At 37.7% G+C, this 15,076-nt stretch overlaps 1 protein-coding gene across 5 annotated transcripts in view; it reads right to left on the reverse strand.

Moving 5' to 3' along the window:
* Positions 1–15,076, reverse strand: part of ERC2 (ELKS/RAB6-interacting/CAST family member 2) — a 903,595-nt gene that overhangs the window by 197,355 nt on the left and 691,164 nt on the right. For all 5 annotated transcript variants that reach the window (XM_075073080.1, XM_075073079.1, XM_075073078.1 and 2 more), the window contains one exon: positions 5,874–6,008. In XM_075073080.1, the coding sequence (XP_074929181.1) occupies positions 5,874–6,008 (135 nt within the window). The remainder of the gene's footprint in view (positions 1–5,873; positions 6,009–15,076) is intronic.

Raw genomic sequence — 15,076 nt, forward strand, 5'->3', positions numbered from 1 at the left:
TATCTATATATACTATCTCTTTACTACTATGTTCGTAAATATATATACTCTCTTATAATAATATATACACTACACACACGAGCCGAGAACATGAAAAAGTGTGGGAGTTAGCCCTACCAACTCTAAGAAGGCCATAATTAAGAGAAACTTTAGTAGTGATAATCAAGACGCCCATTTCAGACAGTTTGACAGAAGGTGTGAGGATACTTTCACATGGGGAAGATTCAATGTGTTAATGGCGTCAGTTGGTATGAAAGAAGACGCAGTGCTGCTCAAAAGGAGGAGGTGGCAAAGCAATAGTATGTTCAGACTAGGAGAAAGTGAGGTAGGAAGTTTGAGAGATGATGAAGTCATCGCAACAGGAGGAAGGTCTGGAACAGCTAGACGTAAGAGCACAGAAGAAAATTCGTAGGGGGGGCACCAGAGTCTCTCAGCAGTGATAGGAGGAGGAGAGCCTCGATTCCTGATCTCACAATTTATGGACATGTGTTACACGCTGATTTACACATAGTTATGAGAATGCAAAAATCTATTCCAACAAAGACTTTCGTAGGTATTTATTTTGCAGTCAAATTAAATAATTGTATGAAAAATTTGTGTTGGTTTGTAAACAACCTGAAATATACAAATGTTAGAAATTGAGCATTTCAGTCAGGTGTGGAGGTAGATATTGTCAATAGTGACAGAAAATGAAGGGGGAGTGGAGAGGAAAGGGTAGGGAGTTCAGTTTGACCATGTTAACGCTTAAGTCAGTGGTGAAAATATAGGAGGGAGAGGCTGAGATTGCGTATTGAGGATTTTGATCAGATGTAGAAAGGTTAATTTGAGACATCGCATGGAGACAGTAATTGAACCATATGAGCAGAAGAGTTTGACAAGAAAGGAGGTAAGAAGAGAGGAGAGGACGGCTGGAACCCTATGTCATCCCGTGTGAGATGAGAGATGCTGAAGAACAGCAGAGAAGATAGGAGAACTGAGAGACTGGAAGATGAAAGGCCCTGGAGAAGAGAATAAGATATCATGAAGTACATTGATCAGCCAATGTAAAGAAGCAGGAAAGATTGAATGATAGGTAACGATCCTGGGAATCAGACTGAGGGGAAAACAACGAGGATAGTTTGAGGGCAGTCTTTTCTCAATAAGGAACCTATTAAGTGGGCCCAAAAGCAAGCTATCTAGGGTAGAAAAGATAAGAAAATGTGCAAAAGACCACGTTGACTTAACCAATTAGATCTTGCATGACTACAAAATAAAAAGGCGTCATATAAAAAATGGAACTAGGTCAGATTCCAAAGGATGGATATAGCAAATACACACATGAATGCAGGGGCAAGGATTAGAAAGGCAAGCACAAAATGAGCTCAAACTAGCTATAGAATAAGGAAACAGAAGACTTTTTATCAATAATTTAGAAGGCAAGAGGAAGACCAGGACAGGGTCAGCCCACTGCTCAGTAAGGAGGCGAGAAACAGTACAGGAACTTGGCAAAATGGCAGAGTGTCTTAATGCCTTCTTGTTTTGGTCTCACTGAGAGTTCGAGGAATATTAAACATTAGTGAATGCTTATGGGAAGGGGTGGTTTAGAAGATTAAATAAAAAGAGCAGTTTAAAAATCACTTAGAAAAGTTAGATGGCCTGCAAGTCACCGGGGCTGTAAATGATCTTTGAATACTCAAGGGAGTTAATAGAGGAGGTATCTGTAGCCTCTAGATTTTCTTGGGGAAAGTCATGGGGAGACAGGAGAGATAAGAAGACTGGAAAGGGAATATCAGTGCCCATCTATAAATTTGGAAATAAAAACAGGAACTACTAGACCAGTTAGTTTAACTTCTTGCAGGGATAATGGAGCAGTGATTTAAAGAAATCATCTGCAAACACTTGGAGGTGGTAGTGACAGGGACATAAGCCAGCATGGATTGTAAAGAACAAATCGTGTCAAACCATCTGATAGCTTTCTTTCATAGGATAACGAGTCTTGTGGATAAGGGGAAGTGTGGATGTGGTATACCTAGACTTTAGTAAGGCACTTGATACGGTCTCGCATGATATCCTTATCGATAAACTAGGCAAATACAATTTAGATGGGTACTAAGGTGGGTGCATAACTGGCATGGATAACCGTACTCAGAAGTGGTTATTAATGGTCCCAATCCTGCTGACAGGCTATAACAAGTGGGGTTCTGCAGGGGTATGTTTTGGGACCGCTCTGTTCATCAACTCTTAGATGTTGGCATGTAGGAAAGTACGCTTATTAAGTTTGCGACGATACCAAACTGGGAGGATTGCAATGCTTGTGAGGACAGGGTCAAACTTCAAAATGATCTGGACAAATTGGAGAAATGGTCTGGAGTAAACCGGATGAGTTCAATAAAGACAAATACAAAGTGCTCCACTTAGGAAGGAACAATCAGTTTCACACATACAGATGGAAGAGACTGTCTAGGAAGGAGTATGGCAGAAAGATACTAGGGGTCATAGTGGACCACAAGCTGAATATGAGTCACAGTGTGATACTGTTGCAAAAAAAAAACGTGATCTGGGATGCATTAACGGTTTGTTGTAAACAAGACACGAGAAGTATTCTTCCGCTCTACTCTGGGCTGGTTTAGGCCTCAACTGGAGGTATTGTGTCCAGTTCTGCTGGCACGCATTTTTAGAAAGATGTGGAGAAATTGAGAGAGGGTCGCAGAGAGAGCAACAAGAATGATTAAAGGTTCTGAGAACAGATGACTATGAAGGAAGGCTGAAAGAATTGGGTTTGTTTAGTTTGGAAAGAGAAGACTGAGAGGGGACATGGTAGCAGTTTTCAGGTACTCAAGGGTTGATAGGAGGAGGAGAGAAAACTTGTTCAGCTTAGCCTCTAAATGATAGCAGCGAAGCAGATGGCTTAAACTGCAGCAAGGAGATTAGTTGGACTTTAGGAAAAGTTCCTAACTGTCAGGTAGTAGAAACACTGGAATAAATTGCCTAGGAGGTTGTGGAATCTCCATCTCTGGAGATATTTAGGTAGTGTTAGAATGTCTACGGGGGGGACCTGTGTGTAACAGTATCTTGGTCCTGCCATGAGGCCGGGAATGGATCCTGATGTCCTTCTCTGCGAGTCCTTCAGCAGAGTCTTATGGATCTCTTAAGTCCGATGAGGATGCAAGATGGAGGGGAGCTTTAGATTTTGCTGAGAAAAAGTAACTTGGAGCACTGTATTGTGAGATAGATTTCAGTTCAAGATGAGTTAAGCCAGGTGGGAGTGTCCAAATGGAATTAGGTCATGGATGGTAGGATGACACATAGATTGAGTTTGGATATGAAGGAAATTGGGCATCTTTCTTGGTGTGTTTTATATATATATATCTCTCCTTACTATATATTCCATTCTACACATCCAGTGAAGTGGGCTGTAGCCCACAAAAGCTTATGCTCAAATAAATTTTGTTAGTCTCTAAGGTGCCACATGAACTCCTGTTCTTTTTTCTAATAAGTATGCCATTGTTTTGGTGTTCTGCAGAAGGGAATCAACGAAAGAGTTCAGGCTCTTATCAGACTCCCCAAAATGTAGCATTTAAATAACATTCTGGTAGGGACATGTTAAATCTTTAGCACCAGTGTGTCTGTAGAAAAATCTTACAAAATCTTTGTCTCCAATTTTAAATATTTATTTTTAAAGACCTCATTTTTTTTTTTTTTTTTACTGAATATAAAGTGTGTGAGACTTCTTTACAATGCAGCTTTTGACCTGCAGTCATATTGTGCAACCTACAAAACTGCAGCACTACCAGTGTGGGCTGTGCTCTTATCAAGTCTTACTGTGACTAAGCACAGTCCTGAGCAAAGGTTGGTGTCCTGTGTAAGCTGCCACCAACAGAGATGTAACCGGGTGGCACTGCGAGTCACAATTCCTCCCTCCCCTGCTTCCTTCTTCCTCCCTTGGAGGTAACAATATTTATTTACTGCTTGGTAAACAGTTTGGAAAACTAGTCCCTGAGTATGTCACAATCACTCAGCAGCAACTGTCTGGTGCAGGAGTAGTGAAATAACCATCCTATGAACAGACAAGAGGGCACTATCATATGTGAAGATATTGCATCAAAAATATCCTAATCAATTCATCCTACTTTTAAGTATAGTCTCATCAGGGGAAGACAGGGCCATCAAGTGTCTAAAATATAATAGAACAAAGTGTTGTATTATTCTTTTCCAACATACTGAATATTTCACAAACCATCTCATCTAAAAACTAACATCCAGAAGCACAATAAGAGATGCTGCTGAGTTTTGCCGTGTTGGTCCTCTGGCTCTCATCAATCCCCACCCCACTGAGGTAGTTTTTTCTAATTAGTGGTGAGGAAAGGAGAAAAGGGAGGAGGAAGAGAACCAGAGGTAAAAGAAAATATGAAGGAAAAGATTTTGCAGATAGCAAAAAAGAAAAACAATTATTTCAATAACACATTATAAAGGGAAAGAAATAAAACTTGTAATCTTTATAGTTTCACATAGTTAGGGTAAAATATAATTTGGTATAATACTGTAACATAAAAACAGGGGCTAAAATAGACAAGTGATTTTAAACCCAAGTATTCTGCAAACTGTTTAGCACTTTTCAATAAATTTCTCAGAAGTTCACTTTAAAGCCCCAAATCCTGCAAAGACTTGAGCATGTACATAACTTTACGCACATACATAGTCCTATTAATTCCAATGGAACTATTCATATATAGAAAGTGATACATTAGCTTGAGTCTTTGCAGGATCAAGGCCTTAGCATTTCAGAAAACAAAAACCTCTTAGTTTCTGTTTGAAAACACATCCATCTTAAACATAACAAAATCATAAAGTTTAATGTCATAGTATCCACTTTATGCAGATTGCTAAAATCCAAGATTATGGAGGCTGATGACACTTACCAATTATTTGTCTATTTACAGCAACATTAATTGCAGAAGCAGCATAAAAAAACCTCCTAAAGATAAATTTTTGGGGTGACAATAAAATCACATTATATTATGTATTAAAATTATAGGCAAGGTGAGGTACACTGCCCTAGAAATTGTGCTAATGTAAAATTAAAATGGAATCACATTTGAGTAATTTTGATTTACACTATTTTTTCACATTTTGTAAAACTATTAACATTTTAATATCATTTTTAAATAAAAATATGCAAGTTTGTTTATAATGAATAAGTTCTGATATTTGTAGAAGTGATTAGTGATTTAGGTGGTGGCTCAGTTTTGAGGTATCCAAACTGACACACACTAATGGGTCCCAATTGTCAGAGGATAGTTACTCTGAAACAAAGGTCTTGAAGATGTTTCAGGTTGGGCACTCAAAGACTGAGGATCTCCGGAATCACTAGTCATTTTTGAAAAATCACTCTAAAGTATATCCCAAAACATTTACATTGTATTTACTAAAGACAACCAAAACTGAGTTAATGCAATATTTGCCAATGAATGGTTTAAATTCAAAAATATTTTCATGGCCAGTTTAGGAACAACTGAACACAAGCTCATAATGGAAATGCTGACCAAGTCTTTGAATAGCAGTTATTCCAAAAAGCAAGTACCTAATAGTGAAGTTACAGTAATTAAACAGCTCTTCAGTAACTTTCTATTTAAACAGTTGAATTGGGACTCTGCTTAAAAGCTTAAAGCAAAAGAAAAAGGAAGAGAGGGAAGAAAAATATTATAAAACAAACAGAAAGAGAAAGGAAAACGTTTAGATTCCCTGAGTGATGAAAATAAATACCAAAGCTATTAGTTTCAATTCAAAAAGTATATTACTTATACTGTTTATTATTTCTTTGGAAGATTTATTTTATCTTGAAACTTCAGAATGGTAAAAGGGTAAGCGTGAAGGTAAGAAAGGAGGTGACTGACCTGATCTGGAGACGGTCGGTGATTCGAGTGCTGGGTCCTCCCAGGAGACCGGTGATGGTGGTGATGGTGGTGGTGGTGGAAGTGATGATGGTCATCATCATAACTGTCTGCCATCAGTTTCATTCTGTTCTGTGTCTGAACAGAGAAAGGGAGACAATTCCATTGATTGCCTAGTCTGTTCATTCCCTCTGAAGCACCTGGCATTGGCCATTTCAGAAGACAAGATACTCAGCTAGATGGACCTTTGGTCTAACCCAGTATGGCCACTCTTATGTTGTTAAGTGCTGGAACATATCGGTTAAATACAGTCGCGGCAGGATCTACAGTATGGAACCTACAGTTCTCCTTTCATTCCAAAATCTAAAAATGTAATCATAAGTCAAATTCTAAGCACTCAAGCCAAGGGTCTTCCAGCAGAAGACAAATGCAGGACTGGGGCCTAATTAAGGAAAGAAAGAAAATACAATGGGACAGTCTTTGTTTCTATTGATACCTCTCCAACCCCACTAAAGTCACTGAGCCAAATATGGTGCCAATTAATGCCCCATGCAATCACACTGATTTCTACCCAAATGGGATCACAGAGTGCAGAATCTGGCCCAGTAAATTCACTGGGTTTTAGGAGTGTAACGGAGAGCAAAATTTAGCCCAATACTTTTGTGTTTACTATTGTAAAATATGAGTTCCTGGCTATTTCTTTTTCAATGTGTTAAGTTTTACTGAATAATTGCAAGATCAGATTAAAAGGAATGTAAGTTTTCATGCATACTAGCAATTACATTAGCATTCACAGTAACAATGATGAGCGGTTATGGTGAAAGCCTATTTTCGCTTATTTTCAGGGTTTAATTGTGAAGTTGTTTCTTTTACCAGGATCAGGCTGTTAAAACAATCAGGCATAAGAATCTGAAGACTGTATAATACACAGACAGGCACAGCATGTTAATCAGTGAGAATAAGTTTTAACCAGATTCAGGTTACGAAAACAACTGAAAAGATTTGACATTTCAGTTACTGACTTCTAGAGGTAATAAAATATAGTCGCCGCCAGGTGGTAATAAATAAGACACTGCCTATGATCACTATTACATTTTTTTCATATCATGTGACACTCAGAGCTCAGCAATCCAGATCTTGCTGGGTCACACTAAAATATTTGTATTATGTAATTTCCTAATTATGCAAACACTTATAGCTGGACAGAATACATACTACTGTCAGTAGTCATTATTTAAAATAATTTCAGCCATGCTTGATACGTTGTAATCAAGAAAAAACAACAAGGAGTCCTTGTGGCACCTTAGAGACTAACAAATTTATTTCGGCATAAGCTTTTGTGGGCTAGAACCAAAAGATTACCTACCTGCACCTGACAAACCCATGAACAAAATTCAGTTGTTTTCAAAGTCCTTACCCAGAGTTTGTTGGAGCAATTAGATGAGGGTGCAATTAATATAATTTAGATGTCAGAATAGTATAATAGGAATCTGCACCCATGTAGTTTTAGTATTAAACAATCCAATACAAACTTGAGTTGAAATACTGTTTGGAACCTTGACAGCAGGACTGTCTGGCTATGTAGACTCCCTCCTCAGGCCCTACACTACCAGCACTCCTCGCTGTCTTTGAGACACCACTGACTTCCTGAGGAAACTACAATCCATTGGTGATCTTCCTGAAAACACCATCCTAGCCACTATGAATGTAGAAGCTCTCTACACCAACATTCCACACAAAGATGGACTACAAGCCATCAGGGAACATATCAATAAACAGATAATAAAGATAACAAAAGAGCAAAAACCTGAGTGCAGAACTTTGTGACTGTGTCCTCACCCAAACTATTTCACATTTGGGGACAACGATATCCTTCAAATCAGTGGCACTGCCTATGGGTACGCGCATGGGTCCTACAGTATACAACATTTTTGGCTGACTTAGAAAACATTTCTCAGCGCTCATTCCCTAACGCCCCTCGCTCATTGTACTACAACTGATACATCATTCATCATTGCGCCAGGAAAAGAAATTCCTTCAGGAATTCCGACCATGATTTCACAATTTCCACCCACTCAACCTGGAACCAATCCAGCAAGAGATCCACTTCTTGGACACTACAGTGCTAATAAGCATGTCACATAAACGCACCGCTATACAGGAAAACTTCTGACCCACTGTTACTTACCCACATGCTCCAGCTTTCATCAGGACCACACACACAATGATCATGTCTACAGCAAGCTCTACAATACAATCGCATTTGCTCCAATTCTCAGACAGAGACAGACACCTACAAAGATCCTATTCAATGTGTTCTTTACACACTACAATAGTTACCTTCTGAAGTGAAGAAACAGATGGACAGAGCCAGAATGAGTACCCAGAAAGTCACTACTTACCTAGGACAGCCCAACAAAGAAAATAACAGATACGCCACTAGCCGTTCCTTCAGCCCCTCAATGAAAACCTCTCAGTGCTATCATCAGGATATACAAACTATCCTGAAGGAAGATCCATTCTCTCCAGATCTTCATGGGACGACCAGTCCTTGCTTACAGGACCTGAAGGCAATTACTCACCAGCAACCACAGACCGACACAACATAAAACACTACTCAATGAATCTTGCCAACAAAGCCCATGCCACTCTGTCCGTATTATTCAGGGGACACCATCAGAGGACCCAACCACATCATCCACACCATCAGGGACTCATTCACCTGCACATCTACCAATGTGATATATGCCATCATGTGCCAGCAATGTCCTTCTGCCATGTACATTGGCCAAACCGGACAGTCTCTACATAAAAGAATAAATGGACACAAATCAGACATCAAGAATTATAACATTCAAAAACCAGTCGGAGAACACTTCAATATCCCTGGTCATTCAATTACAGATCTAAAAGTCACAATATTACAAAAAAAGAATTTTAAAAACAGACTCCAACGAGAGACTGTTGAATTGGAATTAATTTGCAAAATGACCACCATTAAATTAGGCTTGAATAAAGACTGGGAGTGGATGGGTCATTACACAAAGTAAAACTATTTCCCCATGTTTATTTCCCCCCCACACACTGTTCCTCACAACTTCTTGTCAACTGCTGCAAATGGACCATTTTGATTACCACTACAAAAAGATTTTTTCTCTCCTGCTGGTAATAGCTCACCTTAACTGATCACTCTCATTAGAACGTGTATGGTAACATCCATTGTTTCATATTCTCTGTGTGTGTGTATATCTATCTATCTATCTATCTTCCTACTGTATTGCATCTGATGAAGTGGGCTGTAGCCCACAAAAGCTTATGCTCAAATAAATTTGTTAGTCTCTAATGCCACAAGTACTCCTCTTCTTTTTGTTTGGAAACATTTCATTCTTAAATATGAAAATTAATGCTTGCCATTGAATTCAAATTTTGCAATTTTTTTAAGCTAGAAAAGCAAGAGGTTTGTAAAATAAATAACTATTTTGCTGTAGAAAGGCACAGTATGGGGACATTGTGAATTATAGGGATCATTGAAAAAAGAGATGTCATATTTGCACTTACTATAAAAACATATACTACAGCAGAGCTCCCCAGTAGGATTGTGTCCACTGGGTTGTGATGAGGGGGAAAGGAGATAAGTGTCCCCTGTAGATGAACTCTGTTACCTTAAGTGAAATACCACAAAACATCCACAGGCAGTCCAGGAGCAGCCAGAGGTAAGATGCATAAAACCTATTGGAAAACACTTGGCAAATATTTAGCCACTATCAATATTTTTATAGTATTTCAGGAACAAGAAAATGTTCAAAAAAGGATTATCTCAGTGTTTCACATAATTAATTCCTCCAAAGGACAGGTGGAAGAGTAATTGGAACAATGCCCCATCCTTGTAATCAAATACATTGCTACATGCTAAGTCCCTGACAAAGCCATATTTTCCATTTTGTTTCAAAAGAGATGATCTCCCATTTCCTTTTAAAACAATGGAAGAATGAACAGCAAAAATGACTGAATACCAGGGCTGGTTGGGAAACAAAGTTTCAATTTTGTGGGAAACTATGTGATTTCTAAATTGGTTTTGTACTGAATAGAACAAATGTCAAATGCAGAAATTCCCCATAAGAATTTTTTTGTGCAAAATTTTGTTTTGGATCAATCAAAACATTTTGTTTTAATTTTGACTTTTAAAATGTTAATATTTTATTTTGTATTTTTATTTTATTTTATATTTTAAATTTATTTTATAAATATAAAAATTGTATAACAAAAAAATTAAAATAATAAAAACCTCATAAAATAAAATTTTCAACATGAAATGTTGAAATCAACATGTTTTCACAGAATGTTTTGACTTCAACAAATCAGTATTTTTAGATCAAAAACATTCCACTGGAAAATGTTTGATCAGCTCTACTGAAAATCAGTATGAGTAATGCAGAGGGAGCAGGTGAGATGGAGGAAGAGTGAGGTGGCCTGTTGTTTAGGAGAAAATATGAAGTAATGGAGGGTGGCAAAAGGGAGTGACAGTTGAACATACACCCACTGGCTTCACAAGAGCAGCCACTCAAGGCTACAAAGAACAGAGCACTTATGAAGGTGGAAAATTTGGAAGCTACTACCAGCAAACTTATCTCAAAGAAAAATCTATGGATGGGCCAGGGGTACCCAAAATTTAGACAGGTTTTGTGGTGAAGCTTCTGTGAATGTCAGAGATGGGAGTACAATTAATTTTCTGTCTTTTGTCCCTCCCTTTGTGCACTAAAATAAATACCTAAAAACTGAAATTGAACAAAATACTAATTAAAAACATATCCTTGATATTTGATGCATCTTTAAGTTAATTACTGCAATAAATGAACCTACATCCAGACTCTTGTTTCAAGGAGAAGAGGCATAGGAAAGGAAACCTCTAAATACGACAGTGGTCTAAGGCCTGTAGAGGGTCTTCATTTACAACTGCTCTTGCATTTGGATTAGACTTCCTGCTAAATAATGGAAATGGGTTCCAGTCTTTTATCTTTGGGCCTTCTCTGTATCTGAAGCAATGGCAGCATGAGTTGCACAGGTGCCATACTGATATTATATGGTGCTCCATGCCTGATACTCACCCAAGCCCCCTTGTAAGGTGTGTGAAAGCTGCACAGAGGATGTTATATCCTGTTATTCTACACTGACAAAAGCTTGTCTCTCTCACCAACAGACGTTAGTCCAATATAATATATTACCTCAACCATCTTGTTTCTCTAATATCCTGGGCTGCAACAACACTGAATACCTTGAAAAAAGACATCTAATAACTGCGTTACAACTTACTACTATGATGTATATTTGGAATAGGAAATAGTGTTGTTATCTCCAGTAGTGCAGTGTGGAAACTAGGAGTCAATTTGTGTGTGTGTGTCAGTCAACAAGGATAACAATGTAGGCACAAGACAACAGGTAGAGAAAGGAGAGTGAACAGCTGACATTTTAAACCAAGACAAGCAGCTCTAGATTATACCTGTGCTACAAGTGTTAGATGGTTCCCGCTATAAAGCGTACACAATGGATATGTAAAACAAATTCACATAGCAGAGACATATTGAGCAGGCTTTATCGGATGATGAAGTTGAAAGTTCAGCACTGCTAAGACCGGTGGGTGAGATACATTTGTGACAGAACTTTTCCATCCTAGAACTATCTCCATCATTGGTGTCAGAAAACATTTTCATACCTGCTTATTCCATACTGGCACCTGATTCTTTTTAGACCTCTATTTTGCCTATCAACATTCTACTTCCAGGGCACCACAAAACATTCAATGTGAGTTGACACCTCTCAATCATTATCCTGCGCTAAGAAAGGATTTGTAGTAGTGTACCCTCATTTTCTGCTTAACAACAGTGTAATAGAACATTCCTATTACATGGAAGGAAAAGATTTTATGTATTTTCATTAAATGTCCGGAATCATTTAATAATTTGAAATGGCTGCAGGTATCTTAAATCTGTGTGTTTACTAGAAACAGAATATAGAAAGAGTTTGTGCTGACCTGTAGCTGTGCGCTCATTTGTTTATGTTCTAAACTTAATAAGAAGAGGGGAAGAGACTGTGTGTCAGTATCATTCTCATCAGCATAGCACTGAATGTTTTCTGTACAGTTAGGGCCATTCCGCTTCCTCCACACTGGATAAGGGGAGAGAATCATATGACTGTGTGTACTTACGCAGGAGTTTCTTCTAATTTTACCAGAAGATCAACTCTCTCTGAATTATTGGTAGATTCTTTGCATTTATACTCAAGAAGGAAGGCCTTTTGCATGAGGGTGAAAAAGTTGGAGACCAAACGGACAAATAATAACCCAGTGACTGTAAACACTGTAATATCTTTCCCCTTTGGGGAAGCTCCTAAGATTTTATTAGTTTATTTTCTTATCAATGAACAGCCTTAAATTTCCTACCTTTCAACTGTATCCCATAAAAGAATGCAAAAGCTAAACAAGATGATATATGCAATCCTAAAAGTGTCTCCTGTAATGAGGTGCTGGGGATTAGAAGTGTCCTGGGATAAGAACTGTAAATGAATGATGTAATCTTTCTAATTTGGTGCTGAAATATAAATAAACCACTTCTAATGTTTCTTTTTTGTGAATGCCGTATTGCAGTAAAAATATGCACAAAGCAACTGTGAATGCTAAAGGAAGTTTCCTTTAATTTGTCTACACTGGGAGCAAATAGTAAGAAGTGTGAAACAGAGATGAAAAAAAATCATGTTTTGATCAGAAACCCTAAACTTTTTTAAAAAAACCTTGCTTTTAACTGGCCTCTTAAAAATGGCACAAAATTCTGGTAAAATATGTTTTGGTTGGTTAGTCCTCTGCAGTAATAAGTTAATATGAACACTTCAAGATTAAATTTTTGTTTCACTTGAGCTACCATTAAAAAATACAGTGCTTCTGTACTAAACTCTATTTTCCTTAGGATATTTCTTACAATTTAAGAATGAGATCTTTTCAGATCTTTAAAACATTTTATAAATAGAAGTCTTTTTTGGGAAAAAGTAAACAGCGAGGAAATATAGTAGAGGGATATAACAATCTTTTCTAAAAAGCACAATACTCTGTACTCCTTGTATCTGACGAAGTGGGCATTCTCCCATGAAGGCTTATGCTCCAATAATCTGTTAGTCTATAAGGTGCCACAGAACTCTTTGTTGCTTAATACTCTGTATGTTACTGCTGACTGTTTCACTTGCAAACTCTTTTAATGTTTGGTAAACTTTGAAATGTCAGGTATATTTTTATTCCACGAAGAAATTAATTAACCAGATTGCAATTTATCTACATACCTCAGGGCTTCAAACCTACACTTGCAAAAAATACTATTGGATTTTTATTGACCACATGTGTTTAGAGCCTAGGTTTAGCTGAAAGACAGCACCTCTAACAGCACAGTGTCCCAAGACAACATGCTGGAACATTGGTTAAGTACTGACTTAGAGGGAAGAGTGGCACCTACTGACTTGGCAGTACCATCACATCCTGCAGCATCTTAAATTTACTTGAAGATTTCCCATCCAAGCGCTTGCTATATGTTTTCCATTTAGCTTGTGACACTACAGTATATCAGAACCTGCAGTTTTAGTTTAAAATATTGGAGTATCTTAATCTTAGAACATGTATAGCTCAGTACAATCTATGTCGGTGTTTAAAATGTGTCAACTTCAAGTCTGCACCACTTGTGGCTTTGTAACTATAATTTCATAGCTACTAAAGGACAGTTTTTGAATAAGTAATATTTAAATTTTCCTCTCAAACTGTTTTAAATAGAGCAGGATAGGTCTTAAAACACAATTACAACTGTCAATTATTCCAGTAGCCAAAAGCTAGTATGTTTTGTGTCTAATATATCTTAACGTATTTGCTCTATATATTTTGTAAATGATGCTACAGTATCAAATATTGTCCTATCTTCATTTTACTAACTCCCACTTTATTCTATAATTCCACAAAAAAAAAACTAGTCCAACACATGCAGTCTTTAAGTCAAGACTGGATATCTTTTTAGAAGATACACAATAGCTCAAACAGAAGTTATGGGTTTAACGCAAAAATTACTGGGTGAGGTTTTTTGGCGTGTGCTATTCCATAGTTCAGACTAGATGAGAATGGTCCCTTCTGACCATTAAATCTATGACAACTCCAAGAGAGTGTTTTCTCAAATGCAAAATCCTGGATATCTAGGTATCATTTTAGTAATGTATATTATATCTTCAAATTCTAAAACAAAAAAGGATCGATCTAAATTTCTAAATGTGCAGCTTCACTTAAAATTATATGTGATATTATGGCAACAAAGAAAGGAACACAATAAGCCTTGCTTCTTAGACATAGTTAATAATAATAAAATAACAAATAAGCCAATACACCATTCCACCTTGGGCCTTATCCCACCCCACCTGTTATAATTGCACCCTCTCCAGAAGACTAAGAAAATAGATGAGCCTTACAATTTTCCCTGAAGATCAATATATTTGCATTGTTTTCAATCAAGAGTGAGGGAATAAATTCCAAAGCTGAGAGGCAAGAATGTGGACTGTCCTTTTGACCCCTACCTCTCTTTTATACTGAAGTAGCTCCAGTATCAACATCTCCACTTACCACACCTGTGGCAGTATGGCACAGGGAGAAAGAGAATCTTTCAAGTAGCCAGAACCCATGCCAATTAGGGCTTTACAGATGAAAAATACCACCATATATCCTATCTGGAAACCCAATGGTGCCTTTGGCTCCTAGTAAGACTCACAAAGTGGGCAGCAGCATGCGATGCTAGTTTCAGCTTCTCAGTAGACTTGCACCCCAGAACAAGGTGCTATAGAAGTGCAAAACGTAATTATTGTTACATTTTCATTGCATAGTGTATTGCTGATCCTATACTATCCACATCAAATCATTTACTTATATTAATTCTATTTTGTTATGTTAAAAGTGTTACCTACTGATATTACTCACACTAGCTTCGTACAATTGAATATTTTCTTATTATGATATTGTTTAGAGTATTTATGTTGTGACAAAGTTGCTCCTCTACTTTGGTGGGTCCTGCGCTATTGGCGGATTTTTTCACCTCAGTGATCTTCCCCTCTTGCGGAACCCAAAGTTTGGGTCAGCTCCTCCTGTGTCTGATCAGGAGTTGGGAGGTTTGGGGGGAACCCAGGCCCGCCCTCTACTC

The sequence above is a fragment of the Chelonoidis abingdonii genome, chromosome 17 (genome assembly GCF_003597395.2).
Source record: "Chelonoidis abingdonii isolate Lonesome George chromosome 17, CheloAbing_2.0, whole genome shotgun sequence".
Taxonomy (NCBI): domain Eukaryota; kingdom Metazoa; phylum Chordata; order Testudines; family Testudinidae; genus Chelonoidis; species Chelonoidis abingdonii.